General features: G+C 41.6%; 1 protein-coding gene and 1 non-coding gene across 3 annotated transcripts; one reads left to right on the top strand and one right to left on the bottom strand.

The window, feature by feature from the left end:
* Window positions 1-849: 849 nt before the first annotated feature.
* Window positions 850-923, bottom strand: TRNAI-AAU (transfer RNA isoleucine (anticodon AAU)). Its single transcript has one exon. It is a non-coding gene; the product is annotated as a tRNA-Ile (tRNA).
* A 260-nt stretch (window positions 924-1,183) lies between these two features.
* Window positions 1,184-11,340, top strand: CST6 (cystatin E/M). Of its 2 annotated transcripts, none has more exons than XM_063437454.1 (3): window positions 1,184-1,567; window positions 5,265-5,378; window positions 10,963-11,340. In XM_063437454.1, the coding sequence occupies exons 1-3, from the start codon at window positions 1,340-1,342 to the stop codon at window positions 11,062-11,064; spliced, it is 444 nt and encodes a 147-aa protein (XP_063293524.1). In that variant the 5' UTR covers window positions 1,184-1,339; the 3' UTR covers window positions 11,065-11,340. The 2 variants fall into 2 exon arrangements, with proteins under 2 accessions (XP_063293524.1, XP_063293525.1); XM_063437455.1 differs by having other exon boundaries at window positions 1,186-1,546; window positions 10,963-11,201.
* Window positions 11,341-14,029: the final 2,689 nt, after the last annotated feature.

The raw sequence follows: 14,029 nt of genomic DNA, 5'->3' as shown, positions 1-14,029 counted from the left end.
GAATGGCTGACCTGCGGGAGCAAGCGATCGGCCATGGGAGGGAACGCAAGAATCAGACAGGAAATATCTCTCCTGTCTTGTGGCTGGTCGCAGTCACAAAGTGGCCCCAGGGCAGGCGGGCTGCAAATATATCCATTGTGAGTCGCAAGTTTGACATGCTTGGTGTACACTAAAAAAAAATAAAACGCACTCTCTCCTTCTCTCTTTGAGAAAGTTTGATGTTTAGGCACATTGTTTTGTATATTACATTTCCATATATATTTAGTTTACTTTAGGTGCCTTCCTAGATCCTATGGTATAGGATACAAAATGATGATGTTACCTATTTAACATTAACATCACTTAAAGGACCACTATAGTGCCAGGAAAACATACTCGTTTTCCTGGCACTATAGTGCCCTGAGGGTGCCCCCACCCTCAGGGTCCCCCTCCCGCCGGGCGGGGAGCTCTCCTCCTCGGCTGAATACGCATGCGCGGCAGGAGCCGCGCGTGCATTCAGCCAGTCTCATAGGAAAGCATTTACAATGCTTTCCTATGGACGCTGGCGTCTTCTCACTGTGATTTTCACAGTGAGAAGCACGCAAGCGCCTCTAGCGGCTGTCAATGAGATAGCCACTAGAGTCTGGACTAACCCTAATATAAACATAGCAGTTTCTCTGAAACTGCTATGTTTATAGAAAAAAAGGTTAATCCTAGCTGGACCAGGCACCCAGACCATTAAGCTGAAGTGGTCTGGGTGCTATAGTGGTCCTTTAATCACTGTCAATATAGACACTATCACAATGCACTTCATGCCTGAGAGTATGTAATGTAATTAGAATTGAATAAAAAAAAAAAAAAAAAACATGTTGGCCCGTACGGGGATCGAACCCGCGACCTTGGCGTTATTAGCACCACGCTCTAACCAACTGAGCTAACCGGCCAGTACTGTAGTGCGTGTATCTCTCTTTATAATTCCTTACAGGAATTCCTCTATACCAGTTCATTGGAATTGACATGGAACAAACTCATTCACCTTCTAAACGCTGGAGGTATAACGCTGAATTACACAATAATAATAATAATAATAATAATGTGAGCACAGCTCTCTGTCACGCAATCGGTTAATTCGGATTAGTATGTATTGGGTACACCTGGAGCCCCGCCCTGGGAGGAGGACAGCAGGTACACCGCCCGCGGGCTACTCTCAGTCACACGGTGTCAGTCAGTCACACGGTATCTGTCAGTATACTCGGTATCAGTCAGTCAGTCAGACGGTGTCAGTCAGTATACACGGTATTAGTCAGTCACACGGTATCTGTCAGTATACTCGGTATTAGTCAGTCACTCTGCGGCAGACATGGAGGTGCCCGGTGTGGCTCTCCTCACGATGTGTGTGATGATCTCGCTCGGGGCTCTCAGCCTTGTTCCCGGGGGGTGGTCGGAGGGGGACCCGAACAGTGACGGGGTGAAGAAGGTGACTGCGTACTGTGTGAAGCGATACAACATGGAGAGCAATGACGTCACTCTATACAACCTGATCAAAATAAAGAGTGCCCAGCAACAGGTACAGAGCCAGGCTGGGGAGGTAGTGCTGGTGGCGGTAGGTACACACAGAGCCAGGCTGGGGAGGTAGTGCTGGTGGCGGTAGGTACACACAGAGCCAGGTGCTGGTGGCGGTAGGTACACACAGAGCCAGGTGCTGGTGGCGGTAGGTACACACAGAGCCAGGCTGGGGAGGTAGTGCTGGTGGCGGTAGGTACACACAGAGCCAGGCTGGGGAGGTAGTGCTGGTGGCGGTAGGTACACACAGAGCCAGGCTGGGGAGGTGGTGGCGGTGGGTACATACAGCATGCTGGGTTTCCCCTAAGCATGATCACTGTGTCCCATCAGTTCTTTCTATTGTAAAGTCTCCCTGTCCGTCACAACCTCAGCGAAATCATGGATAACTTTACATGTAAAATTTCTTTATACAGAGTAATAAGACTAAGCTAATAGGCTCTCATGTGTTGTTACAAAAGTGTTGTTTCAAATGGAAAGTACATTTTTAAAAGTTTGGGTCAAGCTATAGTGGCTATGGTGCCAGGAGTTCTCCCATTCCTCATTTTAAGCAGTCAAATCGCTCCCTGCATCCATTACCATTGGCTGAACGTATCTAACCCATACGGCCCAGTTGTCCATATTTGGGTGCAAATCCCATTGTCCCTCTTTTCTATCCTACAGGGATACGATCAAGCGCAAATAATTTCCAACAACCTACTGCCAGGTATCTGCTTGGAGACTGCCATGTCCTGTAGACACTCCACAACACATGAATCCGCACAATCCTTCTGTACAGCTTAGTTGTCTTTCCACCCAAACTGGTGGCCTCTTAATAGGCATCAAAACCGCTTTAGCCTAATGAAGCCGTTTTTGTGTATAGATCATGCCCCTGCAGTCTCACTGCTCAATTATCTATTTGAGTCAAATCACTTTGTTTATACATCCCATGTCACACCTCCCTGCATGTAAATTGCACATATAATATATATTTTTCTATTTAAGTCTTGTGGTATACGAATGTATTTTGCAAATGTGTAATCATTTTGTAAACTTGATTTCTCTGTTAGAGGGACTGCCTGGCATCCCAGGCAGTTCCATAGCCTGCTCTTGTGGCCATACAATGCACTCTGAATACACCTGATGGGATCACAATCGCCCTCCCACGCCACCTAGCCATGAACTGGTTATGAGCTATCTGGATTTTGGCTATATGGTCTCTCTTCTCCACCAGCCAAACCGCGCAGTAAATAAGAGTGCTCCGTGATCAAAACGTGGAGAACAAACATTAACTTAAACAAAGCTGGCACTGAATTGAGGCTTTGAAAGCCATGCAGACTTGCCTGCATTGTTGCCCCAATGTAAAAGTGAGTGGAGTAAGCACTATCCATCATACCAAACGTGCGCCGTCTTGCCTTAAAGGGAACTCCAGTGCCAGAAAAACGATCCGTTTTTCTGGCACTGGAGGGTCCCTCCAACCCCCCAATCCCCGGTTACTGAAGGGGTGAAAACCCCTTCAGTGACTTACCTGGGACAGCGACGATGTCCCTCGCCGCTGTCTCCGCCTCCGCGACGCTCCTCCTAGTGATTACGTCGGCCGGTGGGCGAGACTAATCTCGCTCACCGGCCGAGGAGACCTAATGCGCATGCGCGGAAATGCCGCGCATGCGCATTACGTCTCCCCATAGGAAAGCATTGAAAAATCATTTCAATGCTTTCCTATGGGGTTTTGAGCGACGCTGGAGGTCCTCACACAGCGTGAGGACGTCCAGCGACGCTCTAGCACAGGAAACCTGTGCTACAAACTAGGAATGACCTCTAGTGGCTGTCTAGTAGACAGCCACTAGAGGTGGAGTTAACCCTGCAATGTAATTATTGCAGTTTATGAAAAACTGCAATAATTACACTTGCAGGGTTAAGGGTAGTGGGAGTTGGCACCCAGACCACTCCAATGAGCAGAAGTGGTCTGGGTGCCTGGAGTGTCCCTTTAATTACACTGGGAAAACTGAACGAGTCAAAGCTAAATCATCTGCATGAATCGTGCACTGCAGGTGTTAATCCTAGCATACACAAACATATCAACATTTCCTGAATATACATAATAAATAGAGTGAAATAACACACAGATTCAGATATGTGGTGGAAAAGGCAATGGTCTTCTATTTAGTTTACAATCCTAACAAACCGTAACTTAATCACCTTTAAAATATATAACTTGTAACCAAACATCTCCAGTCTTTAAACCCCCAGAGATTTAACACTTGAATTACCAGAGTTCTGCCCTATTAGCCAGTATTTAAACAACTAAATCACTAAACTCCGCAATTCACCCGTCCCCCTCCCCCCCTTTAAAATAGGCAGGTGACCTTAACCCCAATAAAAAAAAAAAACGACATGGAATAAAATTATAGGGAGGGGAGGGTGGGGAACAGCTTTAATCCAAATCTTCCACAGCTATTGTGGCATACAGTTTTTCTTCAGCGGTTTTTGGCGCCAGCTGTTGCCTCAAAGCACCTTGTATATTGCAGATTTCCCGCTTTGGACCAAAGACCATTGCCGATGCCTTTGCAACCCGCCAGCAGCGATCACGCATTAACCCTACCACTGCTAACCCCGCTGCGCACATTTGTACACTGTCAATTGACCATGTACTGTCTAAAAGGCCCCTACAGTGCTCAGACAAACCAACAAATATTGAGCTACCAAGTGACCCCAATCCTAACCCACAATTCAACCCACAGAAAACTTGCTCTACCTAGAGCGCCAACCACTTGGAGCAGAAGTAATGGTTAAACCTCCTAATTAACTCTGGGAGAAATTTGAACAAAACAGGGCGCCCCAGAGGACCTTGTCAGCCAGTCCTTACTTGTTTTATTGTTAACGAGGAAGTTTCACCTTCACGTTGGCAACCTCAATTTCAGCCATTTTTGGAGAGTAATGCTAGGTTGATGCATTTGGTCTCATTACTCTCAAAATATGTCTGAAACTTCTAATTTTTAAGGTGTCTCTTGGCCTTTCACTGGAATATAGTATTGGGGCCTTAGACTTTCCCCTTTTTAAGTAGTTTTCTGACTGAAATGCTACAGTTATTATTTTGACGGTCATTGCAAGCTCCTTTTGTAGTTGGTTTGCAGGGCTGGCACAAGCCCACAATTAGGGCCCACATAACACCCTGTGCCAGGACAGTTGGCACCTGCTTTCTTGGGCATCAGGTAGTTTTGCCAAAAAGTACGTAGGGGGAGGTAGGTTTAGTTCTAACCTATAATTGTTCTGGCTGTAAAGCTCTTTTGTGCATACTGTGATACCTGGAGCCAAGATGTGACTTCACTAAATTGAGAGCACAAAGATCATAGCAGACCACTGGACCCCACGGAGAGGATCTACTCAATCTATCCCAAAAGTCTGGAGGCCTCACAAATTACATAATTTAGTGTTTTTTTTAATACTGATGTATCCCCCCGCTGTGCGTAAAGGTAAGTTTGACACTGTTGACAGCGTAACAATTGTATGGCTCTCACACAGACATACTGGGTGCTGGGCAAAATGCTCATATCTGTGAGTGCCTCACAAGTTGGGGGGTGGGGGGGGTGACTACTAAGAGAAGTGTGTGAGCTGAACTGGCACTATACAAAGTGAACTCAAACAAATGTATACAGTAATTGATAGTGAAGAAATTTAAAAAAAGTCCTGTTGCATATTTTTTATCTGATCGTGGCAATTTTGTTTTCATCTTGTGTTCTTAATAGGTTGTGGCTGGAGTTAATTACAAGATTGTGTTTTTCATTGGGAAAACCAGATGCAGAAAAAATGGAAACATGTCCTTGACTAACTGTCCTCTGCAAACCGGAGGAAACGTAAAGGTGATGTCACTATTTACTAAATAATCTGTTGCGTAAACATCTCCAAACCAGAGTATTCTGCTTGCACATGTTCTGTTGGATGGTGTGAAAAGCTGAGTTGTTTTGACTTAAATTGTATGAAAAATATAGAGTGCATGTTTGTAAATTAACCTATACTTCTAAATTGTCAAAAGATACTTCAGTTATAACTGACCCTAAAAGGGACATTCCAAGCTGGGTGTTTACTGTACTTGCCCAAACGTTTTCCCTAGGAAGGCACTAACCTAATAGTGTAATCCACTCATGGCACATCTGATGCATGTGTTCAGTGCTTCTGCCATGCTTGTGAGATCAGTGGTCGTGCCGTTTATTGAGAAACTTCAAGATTAATTTGTTTGGAGAATGTTGTGCACAATTTGTGTTTTAGGTGGTGTTCTTGCGTGTCCCGCACTGTGGAATTGGAGCGTTGCCATGGTAGCAGAGAAAACACTGACAGATGGGCACTCATGAAGGAGAGGTGATGGTTGAGTGTTCTGGTCTCACCTTCCTGCTATAAACCCTGCAATGGCCCTGGTCCAGAGAGGAAAGCCTCTTATCTCTCTTGCCCAGGCTTTGTGTGTATGTAAAATGTCTATACCTAACACACAAGTAGAATAGTAGTCGCATGTAACTGCAGTTCCAGCATGTTACAAAGTCAGTGATTTAGTATCCTATTTTATTGCCTCATATAATCTGTGTACCTGATGTGGCTCCTAACTACCACCATCAGTGCGGATATTTCCTGTTTTATAACCCGTGGGCAGGCTGTGCCTAGCACATCCAAAATAGTCAGTGCATCAATTAAAACAGGGTGGTAGAAATTGGGAAAACAATCTTGTTACCACACAGACCATGCACACAAATTATAAAAACCTATGGCAAACAAATAAAATAGCTTTTTATATTTTTAGCATAAATTAGATCTTAGGTCTTACATTAGTCCCTATCAGATAATTGAATTGTTTTTAGTGGGTGGGCACTTTATTTTTATTCAGGTGTATGATACCTGAGATCCCCTGGAAAAAGGAAACCTGCTGAAATCTTTTGGTCTCCAGCCCTAGGTACATGATGGCATATGTTTTATATTAACTATTTTGTATTAAATGTATCAAACATAAAGTGCATAGTAGACAAATGTATACACAAGTTAAAAAAAAAAAATGTTTTATTGTTTTTTTGCATGGATTGGTTTGTGTGTGTGTTTTCCTCTTTTTAAAATGCCCGGTGCTCAGCTGCCCAAACATACAGATTCCAAGTCAAGCCAGCACTCGAGGACTTGTATAAAAATAGCTTTTAATCCAGTCAACGTTTCAGTCCACTTCAGTAAACTTTCATCAGGACACAAATCTATATTTATAATTAAAAAAAAAAAAGAAATTTATGCCTGGCACATCTCAAGATGACAGATTAACACGCCTCCTCCTCCACCCTGTGATAAATATCAGACTGACCTGGCCTCTGAGCAAAAAATACTTCAAATAGTCAGTCCAAGACCTACTATCAAGATGGAACTTCCACAATATTACTGCAGATAACTTTTTTTTTAAAGCACAGGAGTGCATTATCTCTAATTGTACCTGTATAGTATAGTGCACACTGGATAAGATTGCTACCATGAGGCAACTCAAGCCAGTTTGTGGCACTCTCCTACCTCTTTGCACTCTTTAAAAAAAAAAAAAAAGTGTGTGTATATATATTAAACTGTGCTTTGAGTCAGTGGCTCATGGATCGGTCCCACTGCCTTCCTAAACCTCACAGCTTGTCTGTGGATGCTGTAGTTTCTTAATTATTACAAACCCAAGAAGGCTGCATACCTTACCAGATATGCGTTCTGGCCTATCCTTGTATGTTCCTCTTCACAATTACAATGTAAAAATGCAGCAAACTTATCACGGTTGACAATGCTCTATGTAATCACTTACTGGTGGGGATATGCAACAGATTTGCTGATTTAAAGGGAATGGATCCCTGAGACTTGTGACAACCCTGGAGGAAGGAGTTCAGCTACTACAGTCTTGTAATATATTGCTAACTGGCCTTGCTTCACCATCCTCTAAAGCCTTTTGCAGACATCCTAAACACGAGATCTAGAGTATCAGAAACTTCAGATATTATGGTTGATTCCTTTTCCGTTTCTTTTGACACTGCGCAAGCTATGTTGTAATAGGTGGGATACTTCTATTCGCCATCACTGGCAACTACCGTCAGTCCTTTCTATTCAGTCCCAGTTAAGCTCTATATAATTTTTTTTTTTAAAGCGCTCTGATGCTCTTTAGTTCCACCTAATATGAAATAATTTAGAGGTGTGTGCCCTATAGCTCCTTTTTTTAAAATTTTTTTTTTTTCTCTTGCAGTTCGTACCCATACATTGTACTTGGGTTTTATTCTATAATCTGTTCTTTCATGCTTTTGTGCATAGAATTTCACTCTCGCCCTCATTGTCATTTTAATGTTTGCATTTTCAATATAGAAATAGCTTAATTTTCCTTTTTCTTTTTTGCTTTAAAAAAATAAATAAATACAATTCTGTCCCGTAGGATATCTGCCTCAGTAAAAATGCCCTCTGTTTGGGATGCTTCCCTTACCCACTACCACTTTAGGAGTAACTTCCATATGTAGTTCTCATGGGCAGTTATTTTTATATTTTCGTTACATACTACGTAGTTTAAGCCTCTAAATGTTTTTATTTTTTTATTTATTATTTTATTATGAAAGATGCAACTATCTTTAAATCTACCATCTGCGAGGAACCCATTTTTGTAGACATTCTCTAAATTAAAAAAATTAAAGAAAAAAAATTGAATGTGAAAGGGGAACACTTCGGGAACTCTATTTTTACCCTGAATCTCTTATTTGATACCACTGGTATTCAATCACTCACTAGACAAGCCTTCTTGCTTTTAGTTTTCAATCTAGGGATCTTATTTATTTATGGATTGCATTACTTGACTGGATTAGGCACCTAAGGGGAAATGTTTTGCAAATTCTTTACTGCAGTGTTTGTTTGTTACAGATTGAAGAATTAAGTCATCTACTGATATTGGCCTATCTCATGATAAGAAAATGCTCCTACCAAAACTACATTCAGTTACCACTTTCCAGCTCTGGGTTGGGGGCTCTGGAGACTAAATGATGAGATCCTTTCTATCCTTAAAATATCTGCTTTAATATCTACTAACCTGCAGTTTTTCTCTGCTAACCATGCCTGACACTAGGAATACTCCAGCCCCTCACACGTTTGAGACCAATTTATAAGCTGTCCCCTTCAGAATACCGAATGTCATTCTTTCTTTAGATGTTAAAAACACCACAGATTAAATTGGCAATGTATGTCCCCAACCCTGCAAGATTTTGACTTGCTTTTCCCTGCCCTGTCCTTGGTCTTTACACAGTCCCTTCAGCTAAATTCTTCTCCTCCCCCCTAGTTTTCTGTTGAATACCTTTCCAATTGGGAATGGTACCTGTCAGTGTTGCATTGTCTCACCCAATCCCTATTTTGGCCCTTGGATGATTAGTTCATAAAATGTTTTTCAGTCTCATATCGCTACCTTGCTAGGTGAACATAAAAAAAAAATATCTTATTTGTTGATGATATTCTACTGGTAATCTCTTCGCAGAGTACTCAATAACTTGCCTGTTACTAATCCTCTGAATATAGGCAGATCTTTTTCTAGTAAAACAATTCTAGCAAAGCTCAAGCACTCCCCCTTTTTATTTTTGCCTCAGAATACTTTAGGCAGACTTACAGTCCAGGTACACTTTTTTTTTTGACTGGGGTCTCTGACTTGCTTTAAGGAAAATAATTTAAGATCTGACATCATAGCACGGTTGGACACATTAATACTATAAAGATCAATGTTTTCCCATGGATATTGTACTTGATTACTACCTTACCCATTACTCTCCCAGCATCTTTCCAAACTGTAATACAAACTTTAGAATTTAGACTGCCCTCCACTCCTCCTCCCTGGATCTCACTTGAAAATGTATACCTTTTTTTTCGTATTTTCATTTGACACCTATGGTGTGGCACCCTAAATATTTGGTCTATCACTTCCAAAAATCATCTCTGAAACACTGCACTCCTTAGAGGTGTGGAGATTGTGGCACCAGAATCTAATCTCTAAGCAAGCCCTATTATTATTTCTGCCCCACCCTCAAAGTCTATTATCTACAGCCATCCTGTCTACCCGTTCTGATTTTTATATATCGGGACAAATTACCAATCATCTGTTCCTTAACAGGTCCTAAAATGATGTAAATACAACCTCAGAGGAACACCACATGACATTAGTGTCATGATTAACGCAAATAAATCCAAAATAGAGATGCCATATGTGAAAATTGAAGTAACCCTTATGATTTAATAGCTTGAAAAACAGCTTTAGCAACAATAACTTGAAGTAATTGTTTTCTGTATGCATCTCTCACGTTGAGACCCACTCTTATTTACAATGTTGCATTGGTTCATTGAGGTTTGGTAGCATTTGTTTAAGCACAGCTCTCTTAAGGTCCCACCACAGCATTTTAAGGGGATTGGACTTTGACTGGGTCATTGCAACACCTTGATTCTATTCTTTTTCAACTGTTCTGTTGTAGATTTGGAATCATTTTCCTGTTGCATGACCTAACTTTAGCCAGGTTTTAGTTGTCAGACAGGGTGCCTCACATTTGACTCTAGAATAGAGGCATTAATGGTCAGCTCAATGACTAAATGGCTCCCATATCCTGTGGCTGCAAAACAAACCAAAATCATCACTCTTCCACCACAGTGCTTGATAGTTGGTATGAGGTGTTTGGCCATAATGCACAGCGCCACATTTGGCAAAAACCAAACGCACAAACACATTGGTTGGGTTTTTTTTTTTTTTTTTTTTTTTAACTTTTGATTCATCTTTCTTTCTGTAGAATGATGAACATTAAATTTGTTTGGGAATGGCCATATTACCTTTTCCAGTTTGATGGGCAGCAACAATTTCTTTAAGATCATTGATGAATTGCCGATCACACTTGAATGCTCCAGACCAGCAAACTCCTACAACTTTAGTTTTTATAGAGATGGTCACGCTTGTTGATCAATTAATAAAGGGCATTTGATTAGCAGCACCTATCTTCTACTTGGCCTCTTGATTGCTATGGAAACTGTGTAAGGGTGGGCATAGATTTTCCACACATGGCTTCTCCATTTTGGCTTTATTTTTGTTAAACAATGATGTTAAACAATATGTTGTGTATTGTTAATTGTAAGACCAGCTAAGGTACAGATTGTCATATGTAAAATCGTAGAATTCAAAGAGGGTGGTTTTTTGTTTTTTTTGTTTGTTTTTCTGACACTGCTGGAGGTGTAGTTACACCTCTGCACATAGAGCTATAAATTATATTGCGATCAGTTTCATATTTAAAAGTTGTAGACTCCTAGCACCCTGACTTCTTCAAATAAGCTATTAAAAGTTATCTTAACTTTTCAAAAAAATCATTTTGACTGGAAAGGGGGATAATTTGTGGATGTTGGTTGCATCGTTTGTGGGGAGCTTAAAACTTGACCTCTATTTCCTTGTTTTTACAGAGGCTGCAGTGTGAATCAGAAGTGAACTATGTTCCATGGGAAGACAACATTACACTTCAAAAACAAACTTGCTATCCCGTGTCTGGACACTCCACCCAATGACGTGTCATTTCTCCAGGTCAACTTATTTCTGTAGCTTTACTTATGTAACTATTGAGGCTGGTCAGGTAGATGGATATAGGTTTTAATTAATGCATTGTGAAGATTGGGTGTTTCCAATAAATAAGACTATGATTAAACATTTGCCTTCTCTAGTCATGCTTTACCTAAATATAGACGACAGTATATTGTATTCCTGAAATTCTGGATATGCTTAAGGCCTGCAAAAGTGCTAATCCTCAACAGGATTAACATAAAAAATTATAATTAAAATATAAACTTGTGTGGATTTTTTTTTCTTCTTCTAGCACAATGCGTTGTTGTTGTTTGTGTTTTTTTTTTTTTATATATATATATTTTAAAATATCCCGAGACCACTACAACTCTTTTTTTAGGTGTTATCACGTTCTATAATGAATTGACGGTTTATTCACTAAAATGCAAATTTTGGAAGTACAAAGCAAGGTTTTTTTTTTGTTTTTGTTTTTTTTTTAGGTTGGGGGTGAGTTAGTTTTGAAGGAGAAGACAATGTTTCACTTGGTGTCACGTGTTACTTCAACTAGTCTCTCCTAAGCAGGCTATTTTTATGTAGGATTTGAAAAACAGGAGTTCCCTTGGAGAACTATGAAACTGTGGATAGAGGTTGGTATTTCATATTCTTTAAATCTGCTTTACTTGAAAGTTTGTGGAGGAGCCTGCAAATTCCCATGGCCTCGATACTTTTGGTATGCGGTTTTGTTATGAGTGCCTAAATGTTTCCCCATATGATTAGGTCCTGTGTACTAAATTGCACGTATTGGTTGTCCAGGTTGTATGTGCTTTTACGGTCTTATTTTCCCAGTAGGGTGTCGTCCCATTGTTCCAGGGACACTTCCAGACCAGTTCAAACTGACTGCCGTGCCACTCCTTTAAATCTATTATGTGGTCCTCAGCCCTTGTTATGGTCTGTCCCTACCCTTCCTAGTAAATCCAGGGCTCCATTCACCCTGGTTGTAGTGTGCCTTGGCTGCTATCCCAAGTTTATTGGTTGACTTGGAATATGCAGTGTGATTGGTTCTATCCAAAGTCCATACTGCCAATGGATACCACTGTAACCCTAATGTAAGTAAATTAAGGCAGTTAGGGGTATAAATAGATGTTCTGTTTTAATAAAGGTTGTTGTTCTCCCCTGGCGTCTAGTGCTTGGGGAGGTGGGCTATAATCTTTACAGCAGCATTTCTTCCTACCTGAGAGGACTTCAGTAGAGATACTCATTGGAGTTTTTTTTAACCTGGAGTAATTAGGTGAGTGTCCTTTTAATTTCCACCTGTGTGGGCTTTTGTGTGTGTGTGTGTGTGTGTGTATATATATATATATATATATATATATATATATATATGTGTGTGTGTGTGTGTGTGTGTGTGTGTGTGTATATATATATACTCCCAACGCTCATTCAGTGTCTCCTTTTCCAAGGATACCTCCTCCCCTCGTCCTGTCTCGGTTGGAGTTCCCCAAACTTCTGTCCTTGGTCCCCTTCTATTTTCTCTTTATACTGCTTCTCTTGGTAAACTTATTGCCTCTTTTGGATTCCACTACCACCTGTACGCTGATGACACTCAGAAATACCTCTCCCCTGCCGTCCTGCAACGTTTCACTGCTTGCTTGCTTGCCTTTCTTCCAACTCTGACTGGATGTCCTCACGCTTTCTGAAACTTAACCTCTCTAAAACTGAACTCCTTGTCTTTCCTCCTCCTAACACTGATCCTCCTCTCTCGCTCTCCCTTCAAGTCAGTTATATCCACATGAGTCCATCCCTGCAAGTGCGCTGTCTTGGCGTCATACTTGACTCTGGTCTCACCTTTGAGTCTCACATCCAGTTGGTTGCCAAGTCCTGTAGGTTCCAACTCAAAAACATAGCCGCATCCGCCCCTTTCAAGATGCTACCAAGGAGCTTGTCCATGCTCTAGTAATTACCCGCATGGATTACTGTAACCCTCTCCTGATTGGTCTCCCCAAAAGCCGTATTGCCCCGCTACAGTCTGTAATGAATGCTGCAGCTAGACTGATTTTCCTCTCTAGTCGGTCCTCTCACACCTCGCCCCTCTGCCAGTCCTTACATTGGCTTCCTGTATCCTATAGGAGTCAATTCAAAGTGATAACCCATACATTTTAAAGCACTGAACAATTCCAGCCCCTCTTATATCTCTTCACTGATCCATAGGTATGCCCCTCCTCGTACCCTCCCCTCTGCCCGTGACCACCTCCTGACCGCTGCTCTCACCCGTACATCCAACTCGCGCTTGCAGGATCTCTCGCGGGCGGCTCCTCTCCTATGGAATAGCTTGCCTACTGCCATTAGACTCTCCCTAGTCTTCAATCATTTAAGAAGGGCCTTAAAACCCATCTCTTCAGGAAAGCTTATGGCCTCCCAGAGTAATCTCTACCTTACATACCTGTCTCTTGCTCTCTCCTATGGGACAGTGCTCTGCTCTCTCCTCCAGCTCTGCTTCACTCCGACTTGATATTTCCTGTCCTAATGTTTCTAATACCCCACCTCCTATAGTCTGTAAGCTCGTTTGAGTAGGGTCCTCTTCAACCTATTGTTCCTGTAAGTTTTCTCGTAATTGTCCTATTTATTGTTACATCCCCCCTCTCAAAATAGTGTAAAGCGCTACGGAATCTGTTGGCGCTATATAAATGGCAATAATAATAATATAAATATAAAAATATATATATCTCTCTCTATGGTAGATGTGAATGCGTAGCTTCTCTGGAAACTCCTTTTTGGAGATCTGAAGAAGCAAATTACAACAGTGAGACAGAATTGACAATCTTGCAATTAGTCTGCTATTATCAAAAGCCGCTCAGATTGTCTCAACCAGACAGTTTGCTGTTGGCATGTTGCTGACAATGGAAGGATTATTGGGAGAAGCTAGGGAAGATCCAGCGGTTTGGTCCATATGGGTACCAATTACAGATGAAAATA

This window comes from Pelobates fuscus, chromosome 12, assembly GCF_036172605.1.
Source record: "Pelobates fuscus isolate aPelFus1 chromosome 12, aPelFus1.pri, whole genome shotgun sequence".
Lineage (NCBI taxonomy): Eukaryota > Metazoa > Chordata > Amphibia > Anura > Pelobatidae > Pelobates > Pelobates fuscus.
The sequence above is the reverse complement of the archived record's forward strand: the minus strand, read 5'-3'. Positions and strand labels throughout refer to the sequence as shown.

Excerpts from the sequence above, each read along its gene's own strand:
- CST6 (XM_063437454.1), top strand. The coding sequence starts at position 1,340 with ATGGAGGTGCCCGGTGTGGCTCTCCTCACGATGTGTGTGATGATCTCG. Across the intron at positions 1,568-5,264 it reads TACAGAGCCAGGCTGGGGAG|GTTGTGGCTGGAGTTAATTA; the intron begins GTAGTGCTGGTG and ends TGTTCTTAATAG. Across the intron at positions 5,379-10,962 it reads AAACCGGAGGAAACGTAAAG|AGGCTGCAGTGTGAATCAGA; the intron begins GTGATGTCACTA and ends TTGTTTTTACAG.